Here is a 12,396-nt window from a genome sequence, read left to right on the forward strand (position 1 = left end):
ATACTGTATAGATGTTTCTAGGTCACAGGTATAAACAGAAAGGGAAATAAAAAGGAGCTGCTGTCCACATTGCTGCCATTGTCTGGAAAAGCTGTATTGCTTTGGCTAGATTTTTCTTTGGTGCTTTGGCCTTAATCATAGATAACATGATCTGCCAGTGTGAACCCAGGATCACAAAAGCTAATATATCTTTAATATGGCTGAGATCTTTTTCAACCTGACCTTATGCTTATTATGCAGAATACTTCCCACCATGTTCAGTAGGATTTGGGAGATAATTTTGTTGTACTGCGGCCCTAGTGGCATTTTCTGCATCTTTCAGTCTGTAACTGCAGACTGTACAATAAAGTGCTTGAGGTGGCCACTCTTCTGGAATCCTATTTATGCATTGGACTTTTTATGTCTATCTCTGTGTTTGTTTCTTACTTTTATTTTTTCTAAAATTGTTCAGCTAAAGCTTATTTTTCTGAAGTGTCTACAGCAGCCTTAGAAATTACTCAGTTTCAAGCATGAACATATATGTAACAGCATGATCTTAGCAGGTACATGGGATATTTTATTTATGTTAGATATGTATATCATGTTTTCCTCCTCGATGGAAACACAAAGCAGTTCACAACTTTATTTCTCTCCTCCATTTTATTTTTGCAACAAACCAGTGTGAGGTAGGTTAAGCTAACATTGTATATATGGCCCAGGCTACCATGGCAGTGTGGGGATTTGAATCTGGGTTTCCCAGTTCCTAGTCCAGCAGTATATCATGTCAGAAGAAACAAACAATTCTGTCCTGTTTTACTCTCTGTCCCTTTATTCCATCTAAAAGAAATACTGACTTTTGTTAAATAATATATGTGTGAGGATGCAGAGTTGCCACATCTCCTGCTATGGCTATGGTGGGAAACTTCACAGCAAACTGATTTGTTACCTGCTGGTGCCTAAAGTGCAGTCAGGAGGAAATGGTGGTGGGTGTACATTAGCATTTTGCATGGAAGTAACTTCTGGTGAAAACTGGAAGTGACACCATGGGATACTCTAGGAGTGCAGTCAGACGTACCATTAGTGGCGACACAGCTCCGTCTTGCTGACGGATTAAATGTGTTCGTTCAGACATCCACATCTGGCAATCGAGTGTCATCCAGGGTTATCCCAGCTTGCGCCTCAATGCCGCATTAATTTGACAGTGCAGAAAGTCCGGCCCTTTTTCAAAAAAGCGGCACAAGGTTGGCTTTTTCCTGTTTGGACAGCTCACATGGGATACTGCCCCTTGGAATGTTTACCGCCCCTCCCACCCCTCCCAGCAGACATGCGCATTGCCAGATCATCCTGGAATCTGAGGTGACGCTTCTGCTTCTCCAATCAACACAGGATCGGAGGGAGTGGAACATTATCCCACTATTCAGAACAGAGAAAAGAATCTTTTTTTTCAATGTGGAGGATTTCCAGATATCATTGTCACTGCCAATTTCTAGGAAAGTAATTCCTGGCAGTTCCTTGGTTTGAATCAGCAACGTTAATTCCAGAAACTTTCCCCCCTTCCCCACCACCTCTGAAGTAACGTTTGATTTTCCAACTCCAAACAGTTGGGCGCATGTTCAATGGACCCCCCCCTCCCAGAAATCACCATCTGATCACGCATGCTCCAAGAAAAGAGCGTGATAGTATTAGATGTCTGATCGCTCAACAACAGAATGAGTCGCATTCTTGGATGCTTGTCTGAATGGCCCTGCATCAAATCAATATTCAACGGTTCAGATTTGAGCGCTACACACCTGCTTTTAATGTGACGTGTGACCACACCCTAGGATTTGCAAAATCTTCCTGTATCCCATGATGTCACTTCTGATTTTCACAGAAAGTGACACCAGTACACTGGTTTGGTGCCAGTGCACCAGTCTCCACTCCCTAAATGCTCTTGGGGTTGCCAACTGCAACCTGGAAACCCCAGGAGGACATGCAAGAGAGGCTTGCATGATCACATATTAAGGGGAATAAGCACCTTGTCTAATATACAAATTCCATATTTGTTGTTTTTGTGCCTGCAACAGTAACTTTTTGTTAGAGAACAGCAAGATTTGCAATGGGCTAATAGTAAAATTTTGCTTTTCTAATAGTTGTGACAAAATTTATTCACAGATCTATGCAGATGCTAATAAAAGTTCCAAACTGAGAATTTGTATTCGCAATTTAATAATTTATTTTATTTAGGTCAAAGCTTTATCTTGTTAACCATATTTGTAGATAATGAGGAAGATGGTATGTCTCAAGAGATGATAGAATAATTACATGTACTTTGCTATCAATATAACTTGGTTTTCTTTCTTTTTTATCCAGTTTGTGGCCCATCCAAATTGTCAGCAACAGCTGTTGACTATCTGGTATGAAAATCTCTCAGGATTACGGGAACAGGCCATAGCTATCAAGTGTCTGGTTGTGCTGGTGGTTGCCCTGGGCCTTCCATTTCTTGCTGTTGGCTATTGGATTGCACCATGTAGCAGGGTACAAGGTTTTTTGTTTTGCAAATCAGTTTTTAAAGTCTTGTATTGAATGGGTCTGAAGTGAGCAAGAAACAATATTGATGTCCATATTTCTGAGCCCAAAACAAATTATTATTGCTGTCATCTTTGTGATCACTTTTAATTTCTCTAGCATGTTTCTGGGTACAAAGTATTTTACAATCCTTATGTTCTAAAGATCAACAATTTAAAATAAATTTCCCAAAAGAGAGTATACTATTGTTATTTTGCTTGGATGATATGGGGAATATACCTTCAGCTTGTATTCTTTCCTCTCATGACAGGCCTTTACACCTTTATGATCTGTTAAGCTGAATGTTACCCATTTCATCAACCCCACTATTGTGTTGATAAATCTTTTGTAGTTATTAATTGCCAGGGAAGAAGTTGTCAGGCATCAGACAAGCACAGCCCATGGCAGGTGGGCTGCATTTGGCTTGGTAGCTCATAAGCTGTGAACAGACAGATGGGTCTGCACATATAGAGTATTTATTTGCTGATACAGGGCTAGACTCAAACCCTGCTCCAGCAGTGCTCAAGGCAGGCAATGGATCCCTCATGACATCACATTTTCCTGCCCAAGTATGGGAAGAGATGTTTTCTACTCCATATGCTGCCAGCACCTGGCTCTAAGGTGGCCTGTCTTGGAGCTGGGTGTCAACAGCATAAATGTGAGGAGCAAGCTGCTCACATGCATGCTGTACCAGCAGTGACACAAGTGGAGAGGAAGCATATGCTTCCTCCATTAGGCTTGCAATCACAGGTGTGGCCTGGAGATCTCCCAGAATTAAAACTGATCTCTACAGTTCAGACTACAGATCAGTTCAGACTACAGTTTAGACTACAGTTCAGACTACAGAGATCAGTATATGGAATCATATACCCACTGAGCTCCCTTCTGTATCCCAAACTCTGTCATCCCCAGGCATTGCTCCTAAATCTCCAGGAATTTTATCAAACCAGAATTGGCAACTGTACCTTCCGACCTCTCCAGGGTGGCCTGCAGAGGAACTCTGAAGCCCCCTTGGACCTGTTCAAAGCAGCAGTGATAGCCACAAGCCATGGCCATTGCCTCCACCTTTTCATGCTTCAAGTTGACTGGGCTGTTTGCGCAGCGAAGCAGTCTTGTTTTATAAACGTGTATGAGACGGAATCATTGGAGTACAGATTTTTAAACAGCTTGGGTAAGGACAGCAAAGATGTATATGTTAATGGAGTAATCCCCCCAAGGAAAGCTGCTAGTGGCACTTTCAGTAAAAGTTCTAATTGTTTCTTGTTATTCTAACAATAAACTCTTGGGTGCTGTTGATAAAAAGTAAATGTAGTTGAACGATTAAAATAGTAAATATATTATTTGCAGCTCAGTTTCTTCACTTGTGTCCAGGAGTGGAGCCTGGCACAGAAGCTGTGTACCTAAGGTATAAAATGTTTAAAAATTTAAAAGTTTTTTAAAAAGCAGCTTTGCTATTTGCTTTTCAGATAACTGCCTGTCACTCAAACAAAAACAGCCAGGCTGTTTTTTTCCTGGTTGGCATCAAGAGGAAAAAATTAATAAAGTTAATGAATAGTCTTGAATAGTTTAGTAAATCTTGAAAACTATCTGGTTATGAGCTTTCTAATTTGAAAAAAAACTCAACTTCTCATCATATTGGCCTATTATGCAAACACATCTTAGTGTAGATTTTTCAGAGCAGTGAGCCTTTAATTTTGACTTCAGATTCTGTGTCCCTCTGATGCACCATTCCTTTTCCTCTAGTGTATTTATTCTGCATCTACAATTTTAAAAAGACACTTTTCTAAATCAGGGTGGGGCATCACTTGTGACATCTGAGGGGTCCAGAGTCCCTCCCCAGAGTCCCTCCCCCAGTTATGCAATTGCCCTGTTGCAGCTGCTCAGAAGTGTCCGTCAAGCACCTTCCATTTAAATCCTCATGGTTCAGGTTTTGTGTATTATTATTTTTGTGTTAGTTCACTGAATGAAAAGGAGCAGAAAGGAACACAGGCAAAAGAGGAAAAACCCACAGTTGAAACTGACCTGCCTTTTTCTGAAACTAACAAGCAGCTGTGAAGTCCCGTTTTCCACATTGCTGAGCACTAGGGGATTGTCTGCTGTATTATGAGCCACTGTGAAATATGGGAGAGTCTCATAATTTGGGGAAACATGTTGAGTGTAAAGGATGCACGGTAGAACCCACTGACATTGGCATTTCAAACTATGATAGTTGGCAATGTGTGTGTGCACACACCTTGCAAACTTGGCTATAACTCTACCATGCTTTGCACAGGGCTGCAATCTGTATGGGAGAGGATTCTTCTGGCAGAAAACAACTGTGTACTAAAACATTAAAGGAAAAAAATGTTTCCAAATGTTTTCAGAGCCTTAGGCTTTCCATCCCAATTTTTCTCTCTCTTTACATTTCATGCCAGTTTCATTCCATGCTGAGGTTTCCCCCTTATTTTGTTTGCATGCAGCACTGAAATTCTGTTTCCCCCCACTGGGAACGCTGCTGTTTTCCTCCTCTCTGATCTCCCCTTCAAGTCAATACCAGCAGGGAACTAAACCTCGAGCAGCTCCTTTTAAACTTTCCCCCCTCATTTTAATGTTTTAATTCACCAATCCAAGACAAGTAATAGTTTCATGCCATTTATAAAAAAAATTACAAATGTAAAAATGAGGGGGAAATGGAGCTTGTACGCCAATGAAGGGGGGAGGATGGCAGAAGGTGCAGAGTGGGTTAAACAACCTCAATGTGGGTGGTGGAGTGGTCTTTGAGGGGCGGGAAAAGGAGGGGGGATTGAGGGAATCTGTATGCTTTTGAATTACCTTTGGCTTGGATGTGAAGCAAGGGAAAAACCAGCAAAAAGCTCTCTCAGAAAACCTGGGGGAACAGCAAACGGAATGTGAACTGAGCACTTAAGAAAGGCAAATCTATGCAGAATGAAAAAGAAAACCCAATGAACATGCACAGTGAAAGTGAGACAAATCTCCCATGCATAATAGGCCTATTAATAACCTAGTGACACAAATAGGTTTGATGTTTATTATGCAGCTTTTATTAATTATCTTGGAAATGGTCTTGACAACATATAGCTTTTATTAAGTTTTTTCTTTGGGAATAGAAGTAAATAGTGCAGTGAATTGGAGACCATTTTCAAGATAATTGGTATAGAATCCAGGTTTGGTGCACTTGAAACCCTGAGCATAACATTGCCTGAAAAGGTGGTTTCCAGAACCTGTATAAAGGAATTATTATAACTTCCTAGACACAATTTTAGCAATATATGCCTATATTTTCTTCCTCGGATATATTTGTTCAAAATAAAATTACGCATTGTTTGTTTTTAAAAAAGCCACTTATTTTGTTTTGCCTTCCCAGCTTGGAAAAATTCTCCGAAGTCCATTTATGAAATTCGTGGCACATGCAGCTTCCTTCATTATTTTTCTGTGCCTGCTGGTATTTAATGCTTCCGACAGATTTGAAGGCATCTCAACATTACCAAATATGACTGTTACTGATTACCCTAAACAGATCTTTAGGGTTAAGACTACTCAGTTCACCTGGACTGAGATGTTGATCATGGTATGGGTACTTGGTATGTATATTGCTTTATCTCACCTAGTTTCCTTTCACAGAATTTTTGTCTATATACTTTGCTAGCAATGTTCAGAAACCAATATGATTTCTAGAGATAAATCTCTGGCTAAGAATATTTTCCTGTGAGTAAGCTCCATTGAATAATATGGGACTTCTGAATAGATCTGCTTCGGATTGCTCTCATACATCTCTCTCTCTCTCTCTCTCTCGGCTTGGCTTCGCGAACGAAGATTTAAGAAGGGTGCAATAGTCCACGTCTGCTGCAGGCTCGCTGGTGGCTGACAAGACCAATGCGGGACAGGCAGGTCCGGCCACTGGCTGCAGGGAAAAGTCTGATTTAGGGTTGGTGCTGTAGCAGTGCGATTCTTCCTCAATCTCCTTTTGTCCTCAAGACCAGCTATGCGTGCGATCTTCTTCGTGGTCTCTGTGCAGTCCCACACATGGGTCTTGCCGCAGGCAACGGATCCATACCTCGGAGCTCCAATAGCTCGTATATAACGTCTTTTGGCGCGCTTTCCTCCCGCCCTGGGGAGCGGGCAGCGACCGCGCATGCCTGGAGCGGGGGGAGAGCGCCCATTCCACTCAGTTTCTTTCCTACCGCCGCCCGGACAACACCCTCCTCGCTGCGTTCCTCCTTAGCTCGTCCGTTACCTCATCTCTTATTCCTTCTTTCACTACTTAGTATTTTCCTCTTCTCGCTACCCTTTTCGTCCCAGAAAAACAAAAAAAAAAAAAAAAAAAAAAACCGCTCCCTGCGCTATTCTCTCCTTTTTCCCTTCCCTCCCCTCCCTTGTCCGGGGCGCATGGAAGGGAAAGTTACCTTTAAAAAGTGCACGCGCTGTGGGACCAAAATCCCTTCGTCAGACGGCCACAGCCACTGCCTGTTTTGTTTGGGCGAAGCTCATCGAGTTGACTCCTGCCCTCACTGTGCGAACTTCGGCAAGCAAGCCCGGAAAAACCGTGCAGCCAGGCTCCGGAGTTTCCTTATTGAACTGTCCCTGAGGGCTATGCCCGCCTCGGACCCGCCGCCTCCCCAACAACAATCGGGAGCTTCGGCCTCTGCGGACGTGTCTCTTCCTAAGCAGAAGCACAAGTCCGTTAAAAAATCTTCGAAGCACGCCGATCCAGGCCATAAGGCTTCGAAAAAATCGCGCCATCTCGAATCTTCCGATTCGGCGCCCAAAAAGTCTCGCCTTTCCGAATCGGCTGATTCGGCGCCGAGGAAACTACACCACTCGCACTCGGCTCCTAAAGAGCCTCGGGCTCCAGTTTCGACGCCTATGGATACCACGGCCTCGACGCAGCCCGCACTTCCGCTTGAACTGTCGGCTCCTTCTGACGTCATCACCGACATGCCGCAACTGACTCCTCACTCATCTACAGCAGTAGAGGTCATACCGGTCCACTCTCGTTCGCCTTCAGTGCACAGCGTGGTCCCTGCCGACTTCATGCAACCCGACCTGACTACAGATTCGACTCAGGCCTATCTTAAGCCTCCGCTTCGGATCGGATCCTTCCGAGACATCGGGATTTCTCCCCTGTATAGGGATTCGGCCACTCAAGCTTCAAATGAAGGCCGCGCTCGCTCACCTCTTCATCGAGCCCTATCTCGGTCGCCGCCTCGTAGAGGCCGCTCCAGATCGCCACGCAGGCGCCGAGACTCCGACTCTTCGGGCCAGTATCGACAATACTACGCCCTTTCGAGGTACGACCGCCATTTCTCTCGGTCCCCTTCTCCTAAACGTCGGTTCCATCGCCATCCTTCTCGGTCCCCATCCGTGGAGGGTTCCGATTTCTCAACGTACTCTGCTATTCGATACGCGGATTCTCCTAGACCCCGTGATCGACCCCGTGATTCCCTACGACGACTCCGGGATTCCCCACGACACCGGGACTCCCCGCGCTTCCGCGATGTCGAGCTTTTTCCCGATTCGCCTAGGATCCGTGATCGCTACTATCCGCGACCCCGTGATCAAGATCGGGCCCGAGAACCTTATCCGATCCGAGAACCTGATTATTCTCGTTACTCCCCCCGACTCCGTGAGCGACTACGGGAATGTATACAGCAATCTCGGGACTCTTACCAGGCAGAAGGTGCTAGACCGCGCACTCCGTTAGCTTCTACCTCGACTGCTCCTCCGGTCCATACCCACACGGACCAACGCGACCAGGTGCTGAAGCCTCAGACCGCCCCTTCGGACCCGATTCCGCCACCGCCCCCTCCTTCCGGTGACGACTCCCGTTCCGACGCCGACTCCGTAGCTTCATCTGACTCCGAGGACCACCCAGACTCGGTAGTCTCGGATTCGGCACCACAGCCCCGACTCTCTCCATCTGATGCCTCCAAGGCCTACCTCCATCTGATTACTGCTATGGCCGAGGCTTTAAACATTACCCTTCCGTCGGACTCACCTAAGGTCTCTGATATCGTACACGACCTTGTACAAACGGACTTTCCACCTGGTTCACTACTCCCTATGCTACCGGTGCACCTCGAAGGACTCCGTGAGACCTGGGAAAAACCAGCCTCCATTCCCCCTACTTCCAAACGCTTGGACTCGCTTTATAGGGTTCATGCTCCCGAGGCTAAATTTCTTGCTTCCCATCCAGCACCCAATTCCATTATCGTGCACTCAGCCACTAAGGCTAAGCCCTCCAGACATCCAACACCTCCAGACCGAGAGGGCAGGAAGCTGGACACCCTGGCCAGAAAAATGTTCAACCTTGCCTCAACAAATTCGAAACTGAACAATTATCTTGCCTACTTCTCGGCCTACATCTTCCATCTGGCCAACCAATTTACACCTCTCATCCCTTCCCTTCCGGAACCCTCTCAAAAGGTGGCCTCTGGGCTAGTATCAGAACTATCTAGGGTATCGAAGCAACAAATAAATTCCATTCGCCACGCTGTCTCCTGCTCTTCAAGGGTTTTTGCGTCATCTGTCGCCCTTCGCCGTCATGCCTGGCTAAGGTCCACCAACCTACAGCCGGACATTAAGCAAAAGATCGAAGACCTCCCCTTTGATGGCCTGGGTCTCTTCCATGCCTCTACTGATGAGGTTCTCACCTCAGTGGACGACGGGCGCAAGCGCGCAAAGCGTCTGGGAGTTTCTCAACCGTTCTCCCAGCAGCCTAACCGTACAAGATCCTGGAGACCATCATTCCAGAGGCGCCAACGATCTCCTAGGCGCAATGATTTCTGGAAACGGAAGAGTGGACAACAGAAACCTGCGTTTCAACAGAGGCCTCGCTCACAGCAGCCCAAAAAGTCCTCCCTTCCTTCAAAGCAGTCTCTTTGACTCCCCTCACACTCTGCCAACGCCCCGCACCCGTCTCTCACCCTTCCTCCGAACTTGGAATTCGATAACAACAGACTCCTGGGTGCTGACCATCGTGCGCCTAGGTTACGCAATCGAGTTCATTTCTCCACCTCATCACCATTCCTTCATCGCTACACCCCCGTCTTCTCCCCTGCATCAGGAGATTCTGGACTTACTGCACAAGAACGCCATAGAACCCGTCCCTCCTCTCCACCGAGGGACAGGCTTTTATTCAAAATACTTCCTAGTCCCCAAGAGGGATGGAGGCAGGCGCCCCATTCTGGATCTGAGGAGGCTCAACAAATACATCCAATACAGGAGGTTCAGAATGATCTCCCTGCAGTCCATCTTGCCCCTCATACCCAGGAATTCCTGGATGGCCTCTCTCGATCTTCAGGACGCCTACTTCCATGTGACCATCCGACCTCAACATCGGAGGTATCTGCGTTTTGCCATGGGCGAGGACCACTACCAATATGTTTCCCTACCATTCGGCCTTTCCACTGCGCCCCGCGTTTTTACAAAGTGCATGGCAGTGGTGGCGGCTGCGCTTCGCATCCGGAACATCCCAGTCTTCCCATATATAGACGACTGGCTTCTGGTGGCCCCAACTCAACAACAACTAGAGCACAACCTCGACACAGCTCTCACTCTCCTGACTTCCCTGGGCCTTCGTGTGAATGCCTCAAAATCACACCTCACACCTACCCAGGAGCTCAAATTTATAGGAGCTCTTCTCCACACCTCCCTACATCGAGTCTTTCTTCCCGAAGATCGGGCACAGACAATTATCACCCTAGCCAAGTCAGTACAACAACAACCCTGTCAGTCCGCGCTTACAATCCAACGCCTGCTGGGCCTCATGGCCGCCACTACGTCCGTCCTCCGCTTTGCCAGGTTAAGGATGCGACAACTGCAAATCTGGTTTGTAAGAGCTTACCACCCTCAGACACAATCTCAAAGTTCTTTGCTGACTGTTCCACACAAGGCGCTTCTCTCCCTCACGTGGTGGACTGTTCCCAACAATCTCCTCGAGGGCAGGCCGTTTCTGTCAACCTCTCCAACGGCCATAGTTACAACAGATGCCTCCTGGTGGGGTTGGGGAGCCCACCTAAAGGACAAGACTGTGAGAGGTCTCTGGACAACCTCCGAGAGAACCATGCATATAAATTGCTTGGAACTGATCGCGGTACACAGAGCTCTACAGTCCTTTCTTCCCCTGATAAGGGACCGGCACGTTCAGATCTCCACGGACAATATGGCAACAGTTTATTACATAAACAAACAAGGCGGCACCAGATCCCTCCGTCTCTGCCGTATAGCCGTACTGCTCTGGGAATGGTGTGTCAAGCACAACATCTACATGACTGCCATTCACCTCCCAGGTGTGGAGAATGCTCTGGCCGACTCCCTCAGCAGGTTTCGCATAGACGATCACGAATGGTCCATCAATCCAACCTACCTTCGACGCATCTTCCGATGCTTCGGAATACCCAAGGTGGACGTCTTTGCATCCCGGGACAATGCCAAATGCCCTCGGTTTTACTCCAGGAGGGGCAACGACGCCTTCCTACACAATTGGACGGGCCCCCTTCATTACTTCTTCCCACCAACTCCTCTTCTGACGCGGGTGTTGGTGAAGATAGCTCGGGATGGAACAGACTGCATCCTCATTGCGCCATGGTGGCCTCGACAACCGTGGTTCACGGGGCTTCTTCAACTCTCATGCCACACTTACCGCCGACTTCCTCCTGCGGGCGACCTTCTCTCCCAGGCCAACGGTCAGGTTCTGCATCACAACCCTCGAGTCCTGGCCCTGACAGCCTGGAGAATACACCCTCCTACCTCTCTGCAGAGGTAGCCAATGTCATCCTTAACGCAAGGAAGCCTTCCACGAGACTTTCCTATCAGCGTAAATGGAAGCGCTTCTGTTCCTTTACGACATCTAAGCATCTACAGCCGGAGTCGGCACCCTTGAACCTGATCCTGGACTATCTGCTCTCTCTGCAAAAAGCAGGACTCTGTTATTCTTCCTTAAAGGTGCATCTTTCTGCTGTCTCTGCTTTCCACAATTTGGTTGACGGCAAGACTGTGTTCTCCCATCCCTTATCCAAGTCCTTTCTTAAGGGCATGTTGCACCTCAACCCACCTGTTAAACCCTTTGCCCCGACCTGGAGTTTATCGTTAGTTCTTTCCTGCCTGATAAGGGCCCCCTTTGAACCTATGGCCACCGCAGACCTCAACCTTCTTTCCTGGAAGACGGCATTGCTCGTAGCCCTCACCTCAGGCAAACGGGCAAGTGACTTATGCGCCTTCCGTTACGATCCTCCCTACACCATGTTCCATAGGGACAAAGTTGTTTTACGACCGGACCCTGCGTTCCTGCCTAAGGTTGTCTCCCAGTTCCACTTATCGACCTCAACTTCCTTACCAACGTTTTTCTCCAACCCATCCGACCAGGGACAACGAGCCCTACACTCTTTGGACGTCAGAAGGGCTTTGTCCTTCTACCTTGATCGTACACAACCTTTCCGTAAGGACCCTAATCTGTTTGTGGCCTACGGCAACCCTCACAAGGGTCACAAAATTTCTACCCAAAGGCTGTCTAAATGGGTAGTTAGTGCCATCAGGTTGTGCTACGAACTGGCTAAGCAGCCCTTACCCGAAGGCCTTAAGGCCCACTCTACTAGAGCGGTCTCGACGTCTTCGGCTTTCCTGCAAGGCGTTTCTCTGGAGGACATTTGTGCGGCTGCATCCTGGTCCTCTCCATCCACGTTCGTCTCCCATTATGCGCTAGACGTTCGTGCGAGACGTGACGCCTCCTTCGGTCAGGCGGTCCTCAAATCCATCTTCCACTGAAGCTTCGGGTGAGTGCATCCGCTTCCATCTTTAACTTGCATACCATGTTGCATATGTTGTTGCATATTTCAGGTTGCAATGTGATTGCATTTGACTGATTACAATGTA

General features: G+C 47.2%; 1 protein-coding gene across 1 annotated transcript in view; it reads left to right on the top strand.

Moving 5' to 3' along the window:
• Window positions 1-12,396, top strand: part of TRPC3 (transient receptor potential cation channel subfamily C member 3) — a 93,779-nt gene that overhangs the window by 47,716 nt on the left and 33,667 nt on the right. Inside the window, exons 4-5 of the mRNA XM_060246835.1 lie at window positions 2,332-2,496; window positions 5,891-6,107. Coding sequence (XP_060102818.1) covers window positions 2,332-2,496; window positions 5,891-6,107 — 382 coding nt within the window. The remainder of the gene's footprint in view (window positions 1-2,331; window positions 2,497-5,890; window positions 6,108-12,396) is intronic.

The sequence above is a fragment of the Heteronotia binoei genome, chromosome 9, assembly GCF_032191835.1.
Source record: "Heteronotia binoei isolate CCM8104 ecotype False Entrance Well chromosome 9, APGP_CSIRO_Hbin_v1, whole genome shotgun sequence".
Taxonomy (NCBI): Eukaryota; Metazoa; Chordata; class Lepidosauria; order Squamata; family Gekkonidae; genus Heteronotia; species Heteronotia binoei.